An 18,095-nucleotide genomic window follows, 5' to 3' on the forward strand; every position below is an offset into this window, starting at 1 on the left:
TTGTGAGGCTACTGAGGGGGCAAAATGGGTATCAGTAGTTAAAGGATGGGTGATATGTCAGACGAGGAGCATAGGCTGGCAAGGGGGCTGGACAGGCCTCGGGGTCTAAGGGCAGAAATGGGTTAGAAGATCAGTAGGCAAGCAGACAGATACAGAAATGCTCGAATTCTTGGATAAACCAAGAAGATCTTGCATTCGGTCAGCATGCCAAACATGCCGAAGTAACCAAGGCAATTACACAAACCAACAAACAAGTGGGAGGAGGCATAGTCTCATAACAAGAAACACTGGCGAACTGAGCCGTAGACAGGCTGAAATTAGCCAATCTCAGCAGACCAGGATTCCTCTGGAGGCATGGGTGTAGTAAGTGGGACTACCCTTGTGATGTCATCAGGGATCCCCCAGGCTGATCCATGAGAGTGCCCCTCCCCCTCCTGACAACTGCACGTGATGGACAATCCAAAATACTGGGGTGGTCACAATGAAAATCAGCGATAAGGGAGGGGTCCAGGACCCGGTGACAAACGTCCAACATCGATAGACAGTAAATGCTTCACCCCCGCCAATGAGCTGTGGTGGTGGAGGAGGGAGAGCTGGGGAGGTCAGGGGACTAACTGCATGGGACTTAAACAGAAACTAATAGAACAGCGGATGGATACACCTCATAGGGGGGAGGTCAGGAGATGGTCCTGAAGGAAAAGGAGATGGAGACTGATCCCGGTTGCCATTCTTTTCCACCTGTGCTCTAGAGCGTAACAGGAATGCTACAGCTAACCTCCAAGTCCAATTCCAACAACTAAGGAATTGGTGGACCGATGGGACCACAACCTCCTGCTCTAGGGATGGGAACAATGACGGCTGGTAACCCAGGCAACACTGGAAAATAGAGGATTGTGGGTGTGCCCAGGGGAGGTAGATGCTCCAAGTAGCCAGTGAGTGGGAGGCTAGGCAGCGTAGCATCCATTCCAGGTCCTGGTTGACCCTTTTAGTCTGTCCAATGGACTGGGGGTGGAAGCCCTAAGAAAGACTGGCTGTGGCACCTATCAACTTGCAAAATTCCTACCAAAAATGGGAGAGAAACTGTGGGCCTCTATAAGACACAATATCTCCCGGCAAGCCGTGGAGCCAGGAAACATGCTAGCTGAGTAACAGTTTCCGGTAGGTAATTTGGGAATAGAAACAAAATGGGTGGCCTTTGAGAAATGGTCCACAATGGAGAGGACCCCTGTGAACCCCTGAGAAGACCAGTTACAAAATCGAGGACCTTATGTATCCTATGAATAGAAAGGAGTTGCAAAAAACCTGCTGGTGCTCAAGAGGGGTTCTTGTTCTGTGCCCAGATAACACGAGGCCGCAAACTCATGGATATCTCTCACCTTGAAGGGCTACCAAAACCATTGTTCGAGCAGAGCACAGCTGCACTGAACCCCTGGGTGGCAGGCCAGGAAGGAAGAGTGACCCCACTGGAAAACCTAAGAGCATAAAAACTCTGGAATGAATAGTTGATTTGGCGGTCATCCATGGGGTGGTTTGATAAAACATTGGTCTGCCTGAACTGCTTCCTCAATACCGCATGAGACTGCTCCATCTTCATTTCAAACACAAACTTACACTCGAGCAAATGTCGGTTGGATGGCAGTACCTCCATCCTTCTTACTACTGTCTTCATCTACTCCCCCATCCCGTTAAATCACTAAACCTACACAGGATTATGGGTAATGTAGTGAACAACTACATTAACAACTATATCAACTATATACACATTTAGATGACTCAAACATCTCTTTAACACAAACACAAATCATAAGGATTAAATCATAATATCAGAAACATCAATTTGCAACAAGGGTCTTGTGGTCAGTTAGAATTAGAAAAGGTTCCTGGGCGCCCTCCAGGCACTGTCTCCACTCCTTTAGTGGAAATTTTACTGTGATCAGTTCCCGATCCCTAGTTGTAATTTCTCTTGGCTGGAGTGAGCTTCCAAGAGAAAAATACACAGGGGTGCAGCTTACTATCAGACAAGAAGTGTTGGGACAGGATAGCCCCCACACTAGTTCCCGAGGCATCTACCTCCACCACAAACTGCTTGGAAGGATCTAGAATCTGTAAGACAGGGACTGAAGTAAAACATTCGCTGAGATCAGAAAAGGTTCTTTAGGCCGCTCCAGTCCTTTGAAAATGGATCTTGGTGGAGGTTAATGCAGTAAGAGGGGCTGCCACCAAGCTGTACCCTTGGATGAATCGCCGGTAAAAATTTACAAAACAGAGAAAGGGTTGTAATTCCCTTCATGTCTGTGGCTACGACCATTCTGCTAACCACTTGACCATCTCTAGATTCATCGGAATCATAACCCTCAGCAATGATAAAACCCAAGAAAGAGATGCATTTGTGGAATTAACACTTTGCCTTGACAAACAATCTGTTGGAACTGCCCGGACATCTTGAATGTTATCCAGCTACATAAGCACAAACTTGCCTAACATATCCTGGAGGACATCATTAATGAGACCCTGGAATGGTGAGTTAGTTAACCCAAAGGGCATCACCAGATACTCATACTGCCCAGTGGGGGTGTTGAAGGCAGTTTTCCACTCATCTCCATCTCGGATCCTCACCAAATGGTAAGCATTATGTAGATCCAACTTAGAAAAAACTTAGGGTTTTTTCTAAGTTGGAGGTCTAAGACAGAGGACAACAGAGGTAGGGGATAATGGTTCTTAACAGTAATTTTCATTCAGATTCTTGTAGTCTATGCAAAGTCAGAGAGATCCATCTGTCTTTTTTACAAAGAAATCCCTGCTCCTGCTGGGGAGGAGGAAGGGTGAGTAATACCTATAGCAACAGCCCTGTCAACATACTCTTCCATAGCCTTTCTTTCTGGTGTAGACAGGAAGTACAGGCGACCTCTAGGGGGCATAGTACCCAGCAATAAGTCTATCGCACAGTCACAAGAGCAATGCAGTGAAAGTATGAAGATACTCTGCAGTGGAAGGTCTAGATACTCTGCTGGGACAGCCAATAGGTAAGGAAACTCAGGAAGTTCACAAGCCATTAATTCATCCTTGATCTTCTCCACTAATCCATTGTAAAATGTGTTGTATTGGGCTTGTGAATCTGAAACTGTACAGTATAATCAGACACTGACCGGTTTGCCTGGCGAAGCTGCAATTGTTCACACACAGCTTCCCTGTCATTCCTCATTTCCTCAGAAAACAACCTATGAGTTTTTTCAAAATGATGCTGCAGAGTCCCAGGCAGTAGTCACCCATTCCCTAGCTGAGCCAGTCAAACCCGTAATAGTACAAGCAACCTTCGAGCGTTAAGTAGGAAAGGTGGATGGCTGTAACTCGAAGGCAAGAGAGAACTGAGACAAAATAGGCTTGGCAAGATTCTGGTTCTCTGTTGTACAGCCCGGGGGATGGAATCCATGGTTCACTGACCAGTGGGGTTGGTGGAGCGGCAGCATGATATTGGTGGATACTCTGTACCTCCGCAGCAGGTGCTGTTAGTCCCAAAGGAAGAGATTCCAGTGACTCCCACGGTGCTGATGTCTGACTGCTGACATCCCAGTAATGTGCCTTGTCGTACAGTGAGTGGGTTTAATGAGGCACAAGACAGATTGTAGTCAAAACAGTCCAGATCAAATCCAGAGAGAGCCAGAACGGGATCCAAAAAGCAAGACAGAGTTGAAGTCGTGAGGCGGGTAAAGGTCATGTGAGGAGCAGGAATGATCTTAGGGGCAAAACGTATATCGATAGTCAAAGGATGGGCGATGGTCAGGTGAGGAGTATAGGATGGCTGGAGGGGCTGGATAGGTCTCAGGGTCTAAAGGCAGAAACTGGTCAGAAGATAAGTATGCATGCAGACAGAAAGAGGAACACTCGAACTCTCAGGAAAACCAGGAAGATTTCACATTTGGCCGATTTGTAACAAAGTCAATTAGACAAAACAAACAAACACCAGGGAGAAACACTGGTGAGAAGAGATGTAGACAGGGTAAAATGAGCCAATGCCGACAGACTGGGATTCCCCCAGGGGTGTGGGCGTAGTAACTGGGACTACCCATGTGACATCATTGGGGATCCCCTGGGTTAATCGGTGACAAAGTGAGAACTATCTACATTTCAAAAAGCAAACAAGGACATATTTGTCAAAAATGTATTAAGACATGAGGTGTTCCTTCTTTTTTAATTATAATACTTATAAAGTAGATGAAGAGATATATTGATATATTTTTCAAAGTTATTGCATAATAAAATATTCCATAAAAACCCCCTAAAAAGCAACTAAAACTATGACAGGCTAGTCACAGCTGATCGGGCTCAACCGCAGGTAGCAATCTATGTTACTAATTTAAAACAGTACCAATTTCCCCATTAATATAGGCCATAGGATGCAGAGCACTGCCCACATGATACCAATACAAAAGATGACACATGTCCATTCCCTTCATTTCTACCAGGAGAGAATGATAGGTATGGACACTTAAGAAGGCTGAAAGCTGTGTTTCTATTGCATAGTTTCAATGACAGTCTTTAAATATAAATATCTGACATTACAATCCAGTGTATATTAACCCTATATTAATAGTACCAATTAAAATTTGAATACAGATAATATTGTTTCAGACTGAGATAAAAATAATTCTCTGAATGCAAAAAGTTAACAGGCAAACATGTTTTAAAAGTCAAATGTTCCTGGTGTAAAAAACCTGCATATAGCACATTAAAAATAAACAAACAAACATCAGGGTATATACTCAATACAAATAGACGGTGCACAAAACAATGGAAATATTGATAAATAAATCTAAAGAAGCTAATCAGAAGTAGGGCTGCTGTTTTTCTTGAGTGTAACATCTATCATTCTTGGAATGTTGTCATACATGACTTGTGAGCTCTGTGTAGTGGATTATTGGGCTGTTCTTCAAGAAGGAAAGCCTTTCTACCGTTAGGGAATATATGAGATGTAAATACTGTAAACCTGCTTCACACTCTCCAGAACTTCATATGAAGGTTCCATTATGTTTATATCTGCTGAAAGGGGAGGCCATGGATGGCAGTAATCATCATCCTGGAGTAAACATTATCTCTGAATATGGGAATACTATATGAGAATTGGGTAGTTCCCTTAGGGTGCATCTCATTCAGCAAAATTGCTTCATAGTCCTTGGCTGTTATATGCTCAAGCAAAGCAGTCATGAAAGCTGGTTTTTCCACACTTTTTCAGATCCATCACTATGTTTAACACTTGGCAACAGACATTGGGAGTTGGCTTTCTCTAAATGTAAGATTGTACTGATCTAGGAAAAGTAAAAAAGTAAAAGACCACATAACTTTTGCTGCTGATTAAGCATCCAAAATTCCAGATAATAAGTCTTTAGACATTCTCTTGGATGCAAACAATTACAGAACAGCAATCATGAAAAAAATACTCCAGGTATGCAAAGCTCAGAATGTACCGTGTTCAGCAAATATTGCATTAAGTGCCTGTCTGTCTTTATCAACATGTGATTGCTGTCCCTCCTTGTAAATACTTGGTGTTCATTTTTTCGTTTTTGGCAAACGCTGTGTTCATTTGTGTTCATTTTCAACGCTACACTGTAAAAAATTATTCATTGACTCAACTTGACTTAGTCAAGTCATCTTGTTGCTTTGACAGAGTTAAGTCATATCTATGTAAAGTGATAAATTAACTACAATTAAAATAATTTGTTGATACAACATGAAGCATGTTGACTGAACATTTTGTGTCAAATAATTTGGATTAAAAAAGATTAGCTAAAATAACAAACCAATGCTGGGTGAACTTAATTCATTAAGTTGTTTTTACAAATGTGAATCATGCTTGTTCAACATAAAATACTTATTTTTTTCAACTTAGTCCTCAAATTTAGTTTGGTTAAGTTTACAGAGGTTGATAGAGCATTACAAAACCTACCAGGATATGCAAATAATACCTACAAAGCTACTACTAATCTACAAAAGAAGTAGTCCAACAAATATTAGCATAGAAAATAACCCAAGACATATTTCAATCTGGAATATTTATTCTCAACTGCAGACAAATGTCAACTAAGACACATGGTCAACTATCTTAACATCAAAAGTATAGGTACTGCTCAAATGTAAACTCCGTTCAAGGCTCCTTTAAAACCAAATAAAATTGTGTCTCAGAGACACATTTCCTCTGAACAGAGCAGCCACAACAAAAAATATTAAATGTCAATTGTACAGCTGCCAAAAAATAATAATAAAAATAATATAGTGTCTTGCTGATACATTAAAGAGATACTTTAAATATTACAAAAATGCCTCTGTTCACGGGAATAGGGCTGAAATACATAAAGTGTATAAGTAAATATAAGTAAGTATATAGACACATTTGCTTCAAAGATCAGCAAGAACATCAAGACACAGAAAATCAAAACATAACCAATGAAGATGCTTGCATTATCTAATTAAATGAACAATTTATTCTTCAGAGAGTGGACTCTGGCAGTGCATGCGTCCAGCCCTATTCCCATGAATAGTCGTTGAATTACTTCAAAAGTGTACTTCAAGTCTTTTGGATAGTCAATGTTCAGAATGTACAGCAGTCCCATCAGATTGACAAAAGCACTGGGTACATCTCGCAAGTGGCGAATGACAATAATTTCTTCAACCACAATGGCAATATCATTGTAGGAAGCTGGAAGGGGCTCCTTCACATCCTCAGCAACTAAGAGTATTCCAGTGAGCATTCCCCTGATGACATCCTCCTCAGGATCCGTGGGCTTTAGGAAAAAATACAAGGGTTTGTTCTTTAGGAAAGTTTTGCCAAATAATGCACAAGTGTATCCCTGCTCCATGTGAATTAGCTTTTTGGATGACATGACACTTCTTACCTCACACATCTTCATGAATGCAGATGGATTTTCCTTCATGTACCACGGTAGACCATGCAAAGCTGTTGCCCTCTTCTTTTGGTTTGATACCTGCCAAAACACACGAGTAATATTTATTTTAGTTTGAAATCTAAAACTGGGGATACACAATAAGAAAACTTTTGCGCACGACACTCAGCTGCATCACAATAAGGTGATGAACACATGTCCGTAATTAACACTGAACATATCAAGCAAGTGGCAGTGTTGCAAGCAGAATGCTGGATGCTGCTATCAATCAGCTAAAATATGAGTTGTAAAAGGGAGGATTTGACTGAACTGTAGCACGTGCTGGAGTTCCATGTGGGAGTGAGCATTTACATGGTGAAAGATGTCACTGATACGGTTTTATGCAGGTGCTTGTTTTTGTAGACCGATGAAGGTGTGTTGGTGGTGTGCTGGCGCTTGTTTCCAGTCAGACATCATGAGTGAAATGCCCCCTTTTAAAAGGCGCTATCTGCCAGCAAGCAGTTTCACCAATTCTATTAGCCAACTTTATCAGATTTAATGTATTTTTTCGGGGCAATAAAAATATCGGCCGATAAATTATCTGTCCGATAAATATCGTGCATCCCTACCTAAAAGTAAAAAGAAAGTGATAAATCAACAGTAGGGTGAAGTAAGAGTTTACCCCTCATTTTCTCTCTCCTTCACTTCTTTCCATCCCCACTCCTTCTCCCTAGTCATAAAAGATCCATTCTCCCACCCAACTTGTTACATAATATAGGTGTGTAAACTACTGCTAACAATGAGTGATGAAGACCTGCCAGTTGCAGGGTGTTCACCTTACACACATAATGAAAGAAAAGTGAAAAACTGAGTGATTGTCATTGTGAACATAGCACAGCACAGCACCACAACAAAATGTGACCTCCGCATTTGACACATCTGAAGGAGCAGCGGGCGGCTAACATAGGTAGCAGCCAGGGTCCAGGGCTTGGGAATGGTACCTTGCTCACCAGTGGTACCTTTAACAGTCTGGGACTCAAACCTGCGACCTTCTGATCACGCGACCAGTTCCCTAACCATTATGCTACAGACTACCATGTCAAATAAAAGCATTTTAGTTTTGTTCAAACCCCTGAAGTTTGAGCTCTGAGTAGTAAAAAAATTGTGCATGTATATGTGATGAAAGTGACACAGTGTACAGCACCTTTGGTTGATAAGATTTGAAATGTTTGACTGAGACTATATTCCACTCATGCAGAGAGCTTTTCACAACATGGAACAAGCACAGCATACCCGAGGTATCCAAGAAGCACCTGTATGACCACAAAGACCCAGCAGAAATATACTCACATCCTTGTCAAGGCTCTCCAGTAAGGATGTCATTTCTTTACTCCCCTCAAAGCGCTTTGACCTCAACAACTGAAGAAGTCTGAGCAGGTGACTGTCCAAACGCTCATAGAACAAAGTGAGGTCCATAGACATCAGCCTGGTGAATTCTTTGACGATCTACAATAAGAAGGGACATTTTAAAAACTTGTGACAGTACACTGGCCTTTCACTATTTACTTAAATATAAGTGACAGTAATATTTACATTCCAGCAAGCTGTCCAGAAACAATACTCAACATTGCCCTTGCCTTTGTAGACGGTCTTCTCTTTTCAGGCTACCGTACTTTGTGCTGAATGAAATCTTCAAGAAGGCACTATAGAGGAAGGAGATTACATGTTAACCCACAACCGCTTGAATCACATATGATTAAACTCGTTTCAGTATATATAACTAATAAATATTTCAGGAACATAGAACAAGCCACCTACCTCTCCTCAGAGGGTAAAACTTGCCGTTTTAAGTAAGCATGGCGACAAAAAAACAAAATTCACAAGAGCTTCCAATAATGCGAACAAAAAAAAGCACAACCTACGTACATTGAATAGGATCTTCAACAAAACAAGATTGTTAAATAATCTCTTCCTTATAGTTATCCCGTTATTGGTGAAATGATTTATGAGCTATATAAATATTGAAGATTTAACAACTTCTCTGCTACACATACATGCATGATTGAACGCAGTTTACGTTAAAACACTCCAGTGATTGAAACGGATTTTCGCTTGAAGCGAGATCAGTTTGCTATAATATACGCGTATCCACTTACCCTTAACCTTATACTAAAAATAAAACGCGGCATGTTAAAAGTTAGCCAAATTATCACATCATCATAAAAAATCCAACCAACGGCTAGCCAGAGCTACCTAAGATGCTAATCTATGTCCAATAATCACAACGAACTAAATATAAAATATGGATAAAAGGTTATGGTAACTGGCCGTGTAAGACAGAATAGTTTATTAATTAACTATGTTTCCTAATAAACTGTGTCCAGGTACTTGCTTGTTAACAGCATTGTGGTTCCAATTTTGACGAAATGGCGGGCAATTTCTTCATCGGGCTTTGTGTGTCATGTGACCCTGGCGCAACATTAGTGCGCATGCGTGTTATGTAAAATGCGGATTGCGACGCATTTTTTGCAGTTAATTGAACGAAATATTTTGAGTTCATGAGTATTTTTGTGAGTTGGAGTTGTTCTAACTGATCTTACTTAGTCACAATGAGCAATGAGTTCACTCAGCATGATTACACTAGCCCATCTGACTAAAACCCCAGATCACTTTTTACAGTGTACTCACCCTGCCACATGAAATCATTTTCCTAGTTTTTATTCTTCAGGCACCTGCAATTCAGGCTCAGGCTCAGCTATTTAAGCTCACTGGAATTCCCTGCTACTTCATTTTGCTTTGGAAATTCACAATTCAAAATGTTGATTGTCAGACTACTTTTATAGCCAACACATACTCATAATTGACTTAATACAATTCGGCCTTGTATCTATTATTATTATTGAGATTCAGTTATTTCAAAATAAATTGGTAACCATTATTTTTCACTAAAAATAAGGACTGCCATTTACCAGTCAATAGAAAAATGCATTACCCATTTTTTAACAACTGGAAAGTCATACTTATAAAACAATTTATCATGAATTGAATGATGCAGCAATTATGATATGATTTATGATTTAAGCTAACAGCAAAAACATCATTGGCTGAAAAAAACATCAATTTCTCAGTGCTATATAATGCTTTCCCTGTGGCTAGTTATTAATTTTAATTATGCTTTTGGCATTAAAACAAAAAAGAAAAATTAAAAACCTGCAAAAACTAATTGTAATTTAATACTTAAATTATTTTATTTTCCACACTGTGAGTGTATAAAAAATATATATATATATATATATATATATATATATGTGTGTGTGTGTGTGTGTGTGTGTGTGTGTGTGTGTGTGTGTGTGTGTATGAAACGTTTACATTGTTTCTTCATTTCAAGCTCATTTAATACCATTTAATAGATACCAGCACCCTCGGAAATAGCAAATATAAATAGATTGTTTATTTTGTCAGGAGTGATTCTCAAAAGTTGTATTTCTGTGCCGTTTCTACACAGCGCATTTAATACATCTTAGAGAGATCTGGATTTTTACGAACTTATTCTTGAAAATAGTGCAATTTATAAGCACTCGTCTAAGTAATAGTTTTGTTTTCGATAACCTATAGGGACACCACTAAGTTGTCTGATCTGAACATTTCCCGTTTTCTATGTCTATCTCTTCATTATAATATTTAAACCCCCTAACTATCAAAGTTTGTTTCCCAACATCCCGCTAAAGCTCAAAATTATTCTGCCTGAACTGGTGCTATAGGCTATATAGTAACAGATGTTTTACCGTTGTTGCACTGTCCTGAAATTATGTATCAATATACATTTTTGCGATTATCTGAATATGAGATATTTTCTAGACATAGAAATCGGGAGATGTTCAGAACAGATAACTTGCCGTGTGGTGTCCCTGGAAACATAAAATCCCCCTAACATACACTCTGCTACACCCATTTGAATGAAATCGATGTCTGTTCTTTCTAAAATCATTCCTTTAAAAAATATTTTAGCTTAAACCAAAAGTAATGTCATAAGAATTACAGTAATTGCCAGAACTTATACTTCACTTAATGTCAACACTCACTATCTCAAATACTATCGGTATATGTTTTCTCTTTTTGTTTTCTTTTGTGTTGATCGGTAAACAGTGTTATATAGAGCTATAAGGATAGTATGCGTAAGTGAGTACATTACAAATTATGAAAATCGTACATTTAGGTCGCTTTTCCGTGCCGCAACTATAAGATTTTCAGACGTTTCTTCACGGCCAGTATAAAAATGCATGATGCAAAAATGATGCATTCGGGTTGCAATTTATTTTTGGTACATTTCGCCAAAGGATGCTACATCACGACGCAAAGGCGCGCGCCGCTCTGACGGAAGCGAATGAAAGAGAGGAGCTAGGGAGAGATTTTCAAAGAGAGAGAGAGAGAGAGAGAGAGAGAGAGAGAGAGAGAGAGAGAGAGAGAGAGAGAGAGAGAGAGACGGAGAGAGACAGAGGGAGATGTGGAGGTTGGGGGTGGTCCAGGCTGAGCGAACTGGCTGCTCAACATATACCTCACACTCCACCACCTACGCACATTATTTATGAAAATCTGCTTAGTGGACGTAGATGCTACAAACCGTGGTCTCCTTTTCAGTTTCTCCACAGTTACCTACATTTTGACAAGTAGCTTCTACAAACATGATCGCCTTCGAGTAGTAACAGCGCGCTCTGCTCTGTGGAGATATTTTTTTCTTTTTCTCTCTTCGCTATTCAGATGGCAGAGGAGGGAATTCAGGGCAGATGCCTCCCATGGATTTTCCTTTTAGAGGAAATGGGACCTAACCTTTGTGACTGGAACTACTGTACTGAACCGCGCGTTTGCAGTCCCTCTATGTGGTCCTCGCCTGTGAATCTGTAATACATTCGTCAATAAGGCAAGTATATTCAGTTACTGAGGTTTGCGGATTATATGAGCAAAACACGTTTTACTGCGGATAGAGATGCGCGTATCGGTCGTGAAAATAGAGGCAGAGGCTGATATTCATTTACCGCATTATTTTGCAGCCCGCTTTAAATGAAATGGGTTCCTATTGCGCTGCAGTAAATCAGTTCTTCCGCGCCTGAGCCATTAATCTGTGAAGGGAACGTGCGTCTGTCTCGTGTCAGGCGGCGGGTGCGCGCGCGACCTGATAGCACTTTTCCTACAGGTGCATGAACTTGCCGCAAGTTCTTAGCGGGTATCGCTGAGTTACAGCGCGCCTTATACGCTCCCCACCTTCCAAGGGTGGTCGCAATCTGACAAAAAAGTAACTTTGCCAGCTTAGAAACGCTCGCGAAAATCGTCTTTCTCACTTGTCTTAAACATAATCTACATTTAACTGTCCATATGAGCGGATGTTAAGCCTACATGAAGATATATTACCTCGCATGCCCACCTATCGTAAGGTGACTTTCATTAAATATCGAAAAGCAATATGAAAAATCTACTGCAACCGTGTGCTGGCTGTTGTTTAGATGGTAGGAATGCCTGGACGTTAGAGATGCCGGTCAAGTTTTTATTTCCTCTTAAAACAATATATAAATAATCGTCGGACACTTCTTTAATAACGCAAATTGTGGTGGTGTGTGCTCCGTGCCCTTCTGATGGAATACGTATTTTTTATTTTTTGGTGTAAGAATGGTATAGAAGAAACGATGCAATATTTCCCTGTTGCCTAAAGCATATTGTAAAAAAATATTAAACATTGTATAGATGATATTGATAATAAATTATGCTTCTCTCATTACGTAATGGAAGGAATAACGTTGTATTATACTTTACACTATTTTTACTGTGAATCCTTCAGAGAGAGTTTGTAAAAAACATGGCGACAAGGTGATTTTGTTTCATTACAAATATATTTTGAACTATCCAGATGTGGTAAAATATGGCTTTGCCTTAAACAGGTCATGTTTCTATTCAGTTTCATATTTGTGAACTACTGTAAAGTTTTTACAATAATTTTTGCAAAGTTAGATTGATATTTACTGTCCTTCCTCGCTCCCGGAATAGGTCGTGATTTTAATCTTGAAGCCCCAGTACATATTCCATGTCGAACTTGACTGCAAGTTAACAGACTGCAAGTTTGTTTGCCATCTCCTACCTCTGTTTACTGTAAAGTATGAATGGCTGTTCTGTGCTTTGTTTACTTTGTAGCACTGTAATCACATTTTTCCTCTTTGCATCACAGATAGGATCAAAACAGACTGCAGTGTCTAAATGAAGTTCAGCCATGCAATGTTCCTGGAAGGCTGTGATCCTGCTAGCCTTGGCATCCATAGCTATCCAGTACACAGCAATCAGAACTTTCACAGCTAAGCCCTTTCATATCTGCCCAGTTCCAAACCCTCTGAACTGTGGCCTGGGCCAGGAGACAGAGGCCTTTGAGCGTATCTGTGATGAGTACCCCTACTTCACTTATAATGTCTCCAGAAAGACCCACATCCTCATCCTGGCCACCACGAGGAGTGGCTCCTCATTTGTGGGCCAGCTCTTTAACCAACACTCCGATGTGTTCTACCTTTTTGAGCCTTTATATCACGTGCAGACCACTCTGATTCCCCGCCTCTCACACAGTAAAAGCACAGCTGACCGGAGGGTAATGTTGGGGGCCAGCAGGGACCTATTGCGAAGCCTATATGGATGTGACCTCTACTTCCTGGAAAGCTACATCAAGCCTCCACCGGTAAACCACACCACAGATAAACTCTTTCGCCGGGGTGCTAGTAAAGCTCTTTGTTCCCCGCCAGTGTGCGATGTCTTTGGCCCGAGCGAGGTCAACATTGAAGAAGGTGACTGCGTCAAAAAATGCAGCACACTCAACATGACCCTAGCTACTGACTCGTGCAAGGAGCGTCGACATGTTGCCATTAAGATTGTGCGGGTGCCAGAGATCGGAGACTTGAAGGCCCTAGTGGAAGACCCACGACTCAACCTGAAGATCATTCAGCTGGTGAGGGACCCACGGGGTATCTTGTCGTCCAGGATTGAAACTTTCCGGGACACCTACCGACTGTGGCGGATCTGGAGGGCAACAGGTAGGAAACCATATAACTTGGATCTGACCCAGCTGACTGTGGTTTGTGAGGATTTCCTCAATTCAGTTTCCACAGGCCTGAGCAGGCCGCACTGGCTCAAGGGGAAATATATGCTGGTGAGGTACGAGGACTTAGCTAGGAACCCGCTGGAAAAGACCAAGGAGATTTACCAATTCTTGGGCATGACTTTGGACAAAAATGTGATCAAATGGATACAGATCAACACTCGAGGCAGCAATGAATTATCTGCAAAGCATAAGTATGGTACAGTGAGGGACTCAGCGGCCAATGCTGAAAGCTGGAGGCTAAAACTGTCATACGACATGGTTGAGTACACGCAGACTGTGTGTCCACAAGTTCTACATCAGCTGGGTTACAAGACAGTCAATTCCTCTGAGGAACTCAAAAATATGTCTCTCACACTTGTGCAAGACAGAACTTTTGTACCATTTTTGTAACAAAGGTAGTTGTGGACAACTATTTTTGATATATTTATAAACGTTGCCTTAATTCTTTCAGATTTGCACTAAAGAAAACCATGAAGGAATCTGGGTGATACCCCGACTTAAGAACAGCACAACAAATTTAAACGTATAATGCTGTTTACAGATTCAATCATTGTTTAGTGATTTATAAGAGACCATTATGTTTACTTCAGTGACATGAACGAACCTAAAGCACCGTCCCTCTTAAAAATTAGTGTATGCTGGCTGTTGCATTGACAAAAGTGAATGTTGCCATTTGTCCATCTGAAATAATTGGATCTACAGTACAATATTGTTAGGAAATGTACTTATTACCTGTGACTGAACTTCTAAAATGTACAACAACAACTGTGCAATAAAAATGTGAATGTTACAGTCTAACATTAATAGCCAGTTATTTTGGGGGGAGAGGGTGATACTTGAAGTTTGAACATGACAAAGAGAAAATGTGATGTTTGCTTTTTTAAAGCCTGTGATTTTTGGAAGATGTTACATTTCCTACAGATAATATAAAAGCATCAGTACATTAAGGAAAGAAATATGTTCATCTTTTATTTCAATAGCCTTTTTTTGTCCATTAGATGTTAATTCTTTCACTGTGCACAGGAACTGAATATTTGCACTGCTGGTTCAGATTGTACCATACAGTGTAACTCATCCAGTAGAACATTCTGCTACTAATGCAAAGGTTGTGGGTACAAATCCTTGGGAGCATGCATAAACTGTAACCTTTCCCTCTACCGTTAAGTTGATCTATATAAAAATGTCAGATAAAATATACCACTAACATGTCATTTTTCCATGAACTCCTCTACTAACCTGATGCCTCTTAATGTTTTTTGAATGCTCTTGTGTTGGATTGGCTGGCCCTGAAATAGTCTGAATTGGTTCTTATTTTGTTAATAGTTTTTGTGTAGTTCTTGTGTAGCTCCTGTTCCAGTACTGCTTACACTTGAACCTGGCCATTGATTGGAAGCCTAGCTGCACTTACAGTACACCTAGTTGACATCTTGGCAGCATGAATGTTTGCAATATGATCTTTGCTTCACTTGTACGTCACTTTGGACAAAAGCGTCTGCTAGGTATGTTAAATGTAAATGTTACTGCAACATGTTTGTATGTGTACACTGCATTTTTTGTATATTTCATATTCACAGAGCTGAATGTGACACGTCCTGTTTTCTCTTGGTATACACTGGAGAATGAGAGCTGTTGCATGGCAACCTGAATTTGACCCCTAAAATCTCTAGTCGGTAAAAAATGATCCTTTTCACCTTTTCAAGTAATTATGATTGTGGGCATAGCGCTTTCAGAATACTTAATTTCTCTTGTCCTTTTATGTAATTGCTCAGTTCTGAAAGTTCCGAAACACAAAAATATGAAAGCTCACAGTGACTACAGTAACAAATTACACTGGTAGAAATAAGACCACTTTCCTGCTTTGTGTACGTTTACATTTTTTCAGGATTTTTCATTGTACTATAACCTCAGTTATTTTTAACCAAATGCATGCTAAATTGCGTTTAATGGCCTGTGATGTCCACTGTTCTGTGGGCAAGAAGTCTGGTACAAACAAAAAGTCCCTGTTCAAAGGTAGACCATGTTAATCAGTATGTATCAGGTTGCTGTTGCCGTTCCGAAGCGGAGAAGAGTGCTGCTTGCCGTATGATTGTGTACAAAGGAACAAGGTATAGGTGAGGTATATGCTGTGCTTGTCGTTTTCAGTCATCCAGGCATGTCTTCGCTCTTAATGTAACTAAGTCAGGCATATGTAACTACACTTGCTAGTATTAAACACTAGGAATATACCTATTGAGGGAGAACTGTAGCAAAGAAAGCTAATTGATCCCCTTTTATCAGGAACTTTTACTTTGTATCAAAAATATGGACAGTGACCCACAACCACTTTTTGTAAGTCCTGCAGACCCGCTTGCTATTGAAGTGATTCTCACCACTTTAATGCATCTCGATTCTCTACCCTTTTTGTTTCTATATGTTGTCCAGTGAAACTCAGTTCTCTACCTTCCTGCCCCCACCATATCTGTGTAGAAAGACTACCTGGGTGGTGGTAAAAATTGATTACTTTACTACACTGCAGCCTCCCCAGTCTGGCATCTGAGCCTCGTGAAGGGGTTTGTCTGACAGTCTTTGAGCGGGAGCATTTGGGGAGTTTATTTAAGACTTCCGGGATGCCTCACTCTATAGACAACTCAAATGTTCCAAAAAAGTGATTCTCATTTCACACACGTGATACAGAGGTTGGACTTGTCATTTGTAGTCCATCGCCTATGAATTCGATGATACTGCATTTCCTGTATTCTGAATGATAGATGTGATCCAACACATTCCAGGGACTGTTCACTGAAAACACATTCACTCTTGTTTATCTCTTAAAGTCATCTTTATGACTAAGCAGCAGAGTTATTGTATGAATGGAAAGGAACAGTCTGTGCTGATGATGACTTCATTTCAGCTGAAGCTGGCAGCAAAGTTTGGTAATGCACTGTGCACTGAGGGTCTATTGATGTCCTGGTGGAAACTCATGGTTTTATTTATGCGAGCCTTGGTCTGGGAAGCGGGAAAGTGGACCTTGTGTGACAGAAGGTAGCTGATGCATTTGGGCAGCACCCACCTCTCTCTGACTATCCAATGTCCCTCATGATCATTCTCAGTTTTCCATTGATAACGACATATTTGGCTCTTGGTCTTGCATGACTGGAGTCTGCCTGTCTCTGACATAGCTTTGATGGACCAAATCTGATCCTAACTAAAGACTGTGATATGCAGCATAAAACACAACATTAACATTTATAAATCTACATTAATAATATAGTTTTCCTGTCAGGGAAAGTAATTGCAAAATCTGTGTTATCCGTTTACAACTATCGATTACACTGAGTTTCTGTTCATGACAGATCTTAGGCAAACATATCTATCAAATTTCACTCGTCACAAATTAATTCTAAAGCATATTGTTTATTATGGGAAGGTATTTAACTTGTTCTCACGATACCTAGGTAGCCCTGTGCATATTTCCTCATACAGTTTCTGTTGCATTGGAGATTTACTGGCAGGCGATTTTTTACCTCAGCTTTTGTGAAAACATAGCAGAAAGTGTATGGAAAAGGAGCTTCTCAAAGGTGCATGTGCGAGGCTTAATGCTTTATAATGCTCTGTACTTAATACTTAATGCTCTAAACTTAATGCTGCTGCACTGTTCGTGGTTCTCTATGTCAATGGAAATACTGTGGAAGCCTCTTCAGCTTTGCTGCCAGTTCTTTATCACAAAGACCCCCAGGAAGGGGTGGAGAGATGGAGCAGGAAGGCATTGCCAGAGCCGGCAGGGGACAAAGGCCCAGAGAGCAGAGGTGCAATAAATCCAGCTGATGAACAGACAGAAGGACAGCAGCCAGTGTGAGTTGGTGGGGGAAGGGCTATATGTACGGCGAAGATGCAGGAACATCTCTGAAGATGCAAAGAAACAAAAAAATAGTGTGAAATATAGAGGGGAAGGAGTAATTCAGAAATGTTAAATATTTTAGGAAGGGGTGTAGGAAGGTGCTTCTTTACATTTAGTACATTTCAATGCAAAGAAGAGTGTTGATATGTTTACTGAGAAGCTAATTTATTAAAATGGATGGACTGATTTGCATATAATGAAAATGAATAAAGAG

General features: G+C 40.5%; 1 protein-coding gene across 2 annotated transcripts; it reads left to right on the top strand.

Moving 5' to 3' along the window:
* The first annotated feature begins 11,369 nt into the window (after positions 1-11,369).
* Positions 11,370-14,802, top strand: LOC125704255 (carbohydrate sulfotransferase 1). 2 transcript variants are annotated; one of them, XM_048969682.1, is made up of 2 exons: positions 11,370-12,299; positions 13,090-14,802. In XM_048969682.1, the coding sequence occupies exon 2, from the start codon at positions 13,132-13,134 to the stop codon at positions 14,392-14,394; it is 1,263 nt and encodes a 420-aa protein (XP_048825639.1). In that variant the 5' UTR covers positions 11,370-12,299; positions 13,090-13,131; the 3' UTR covers positions 14,395-14,802. The 2 variants fall into 2 exon arrangements, with proteins under 2 accessions (XP_048825639.1, XP_048825640.1); XM_048969683.1 differs by lacking the exon at positions 11,370-12,299 and having other exon boundaries at positions 12,337-13,936; positions 14,456-14,802.
* The last annotated feature ends 3,293 nt before the right edge of the window (positions 14,803-18,095 follow it).

This window comes from Brienomyrus brachyistius, chromosome 11 (genome assembly GCF_023856365.1).
Source record: "Brienomyrus brachyistius isolate T26 chromosome 11, BBRACH_0.4, whole genome shotgun sequence".
Classification (NCBI taxonomy): domain Eukaryota; kingdom Metazoa; phylum Chordata; class Actinopteri; order Osteoglossiformes; family Mormyridae; genus Brienomyrus; species Brienomyrus brachyistius.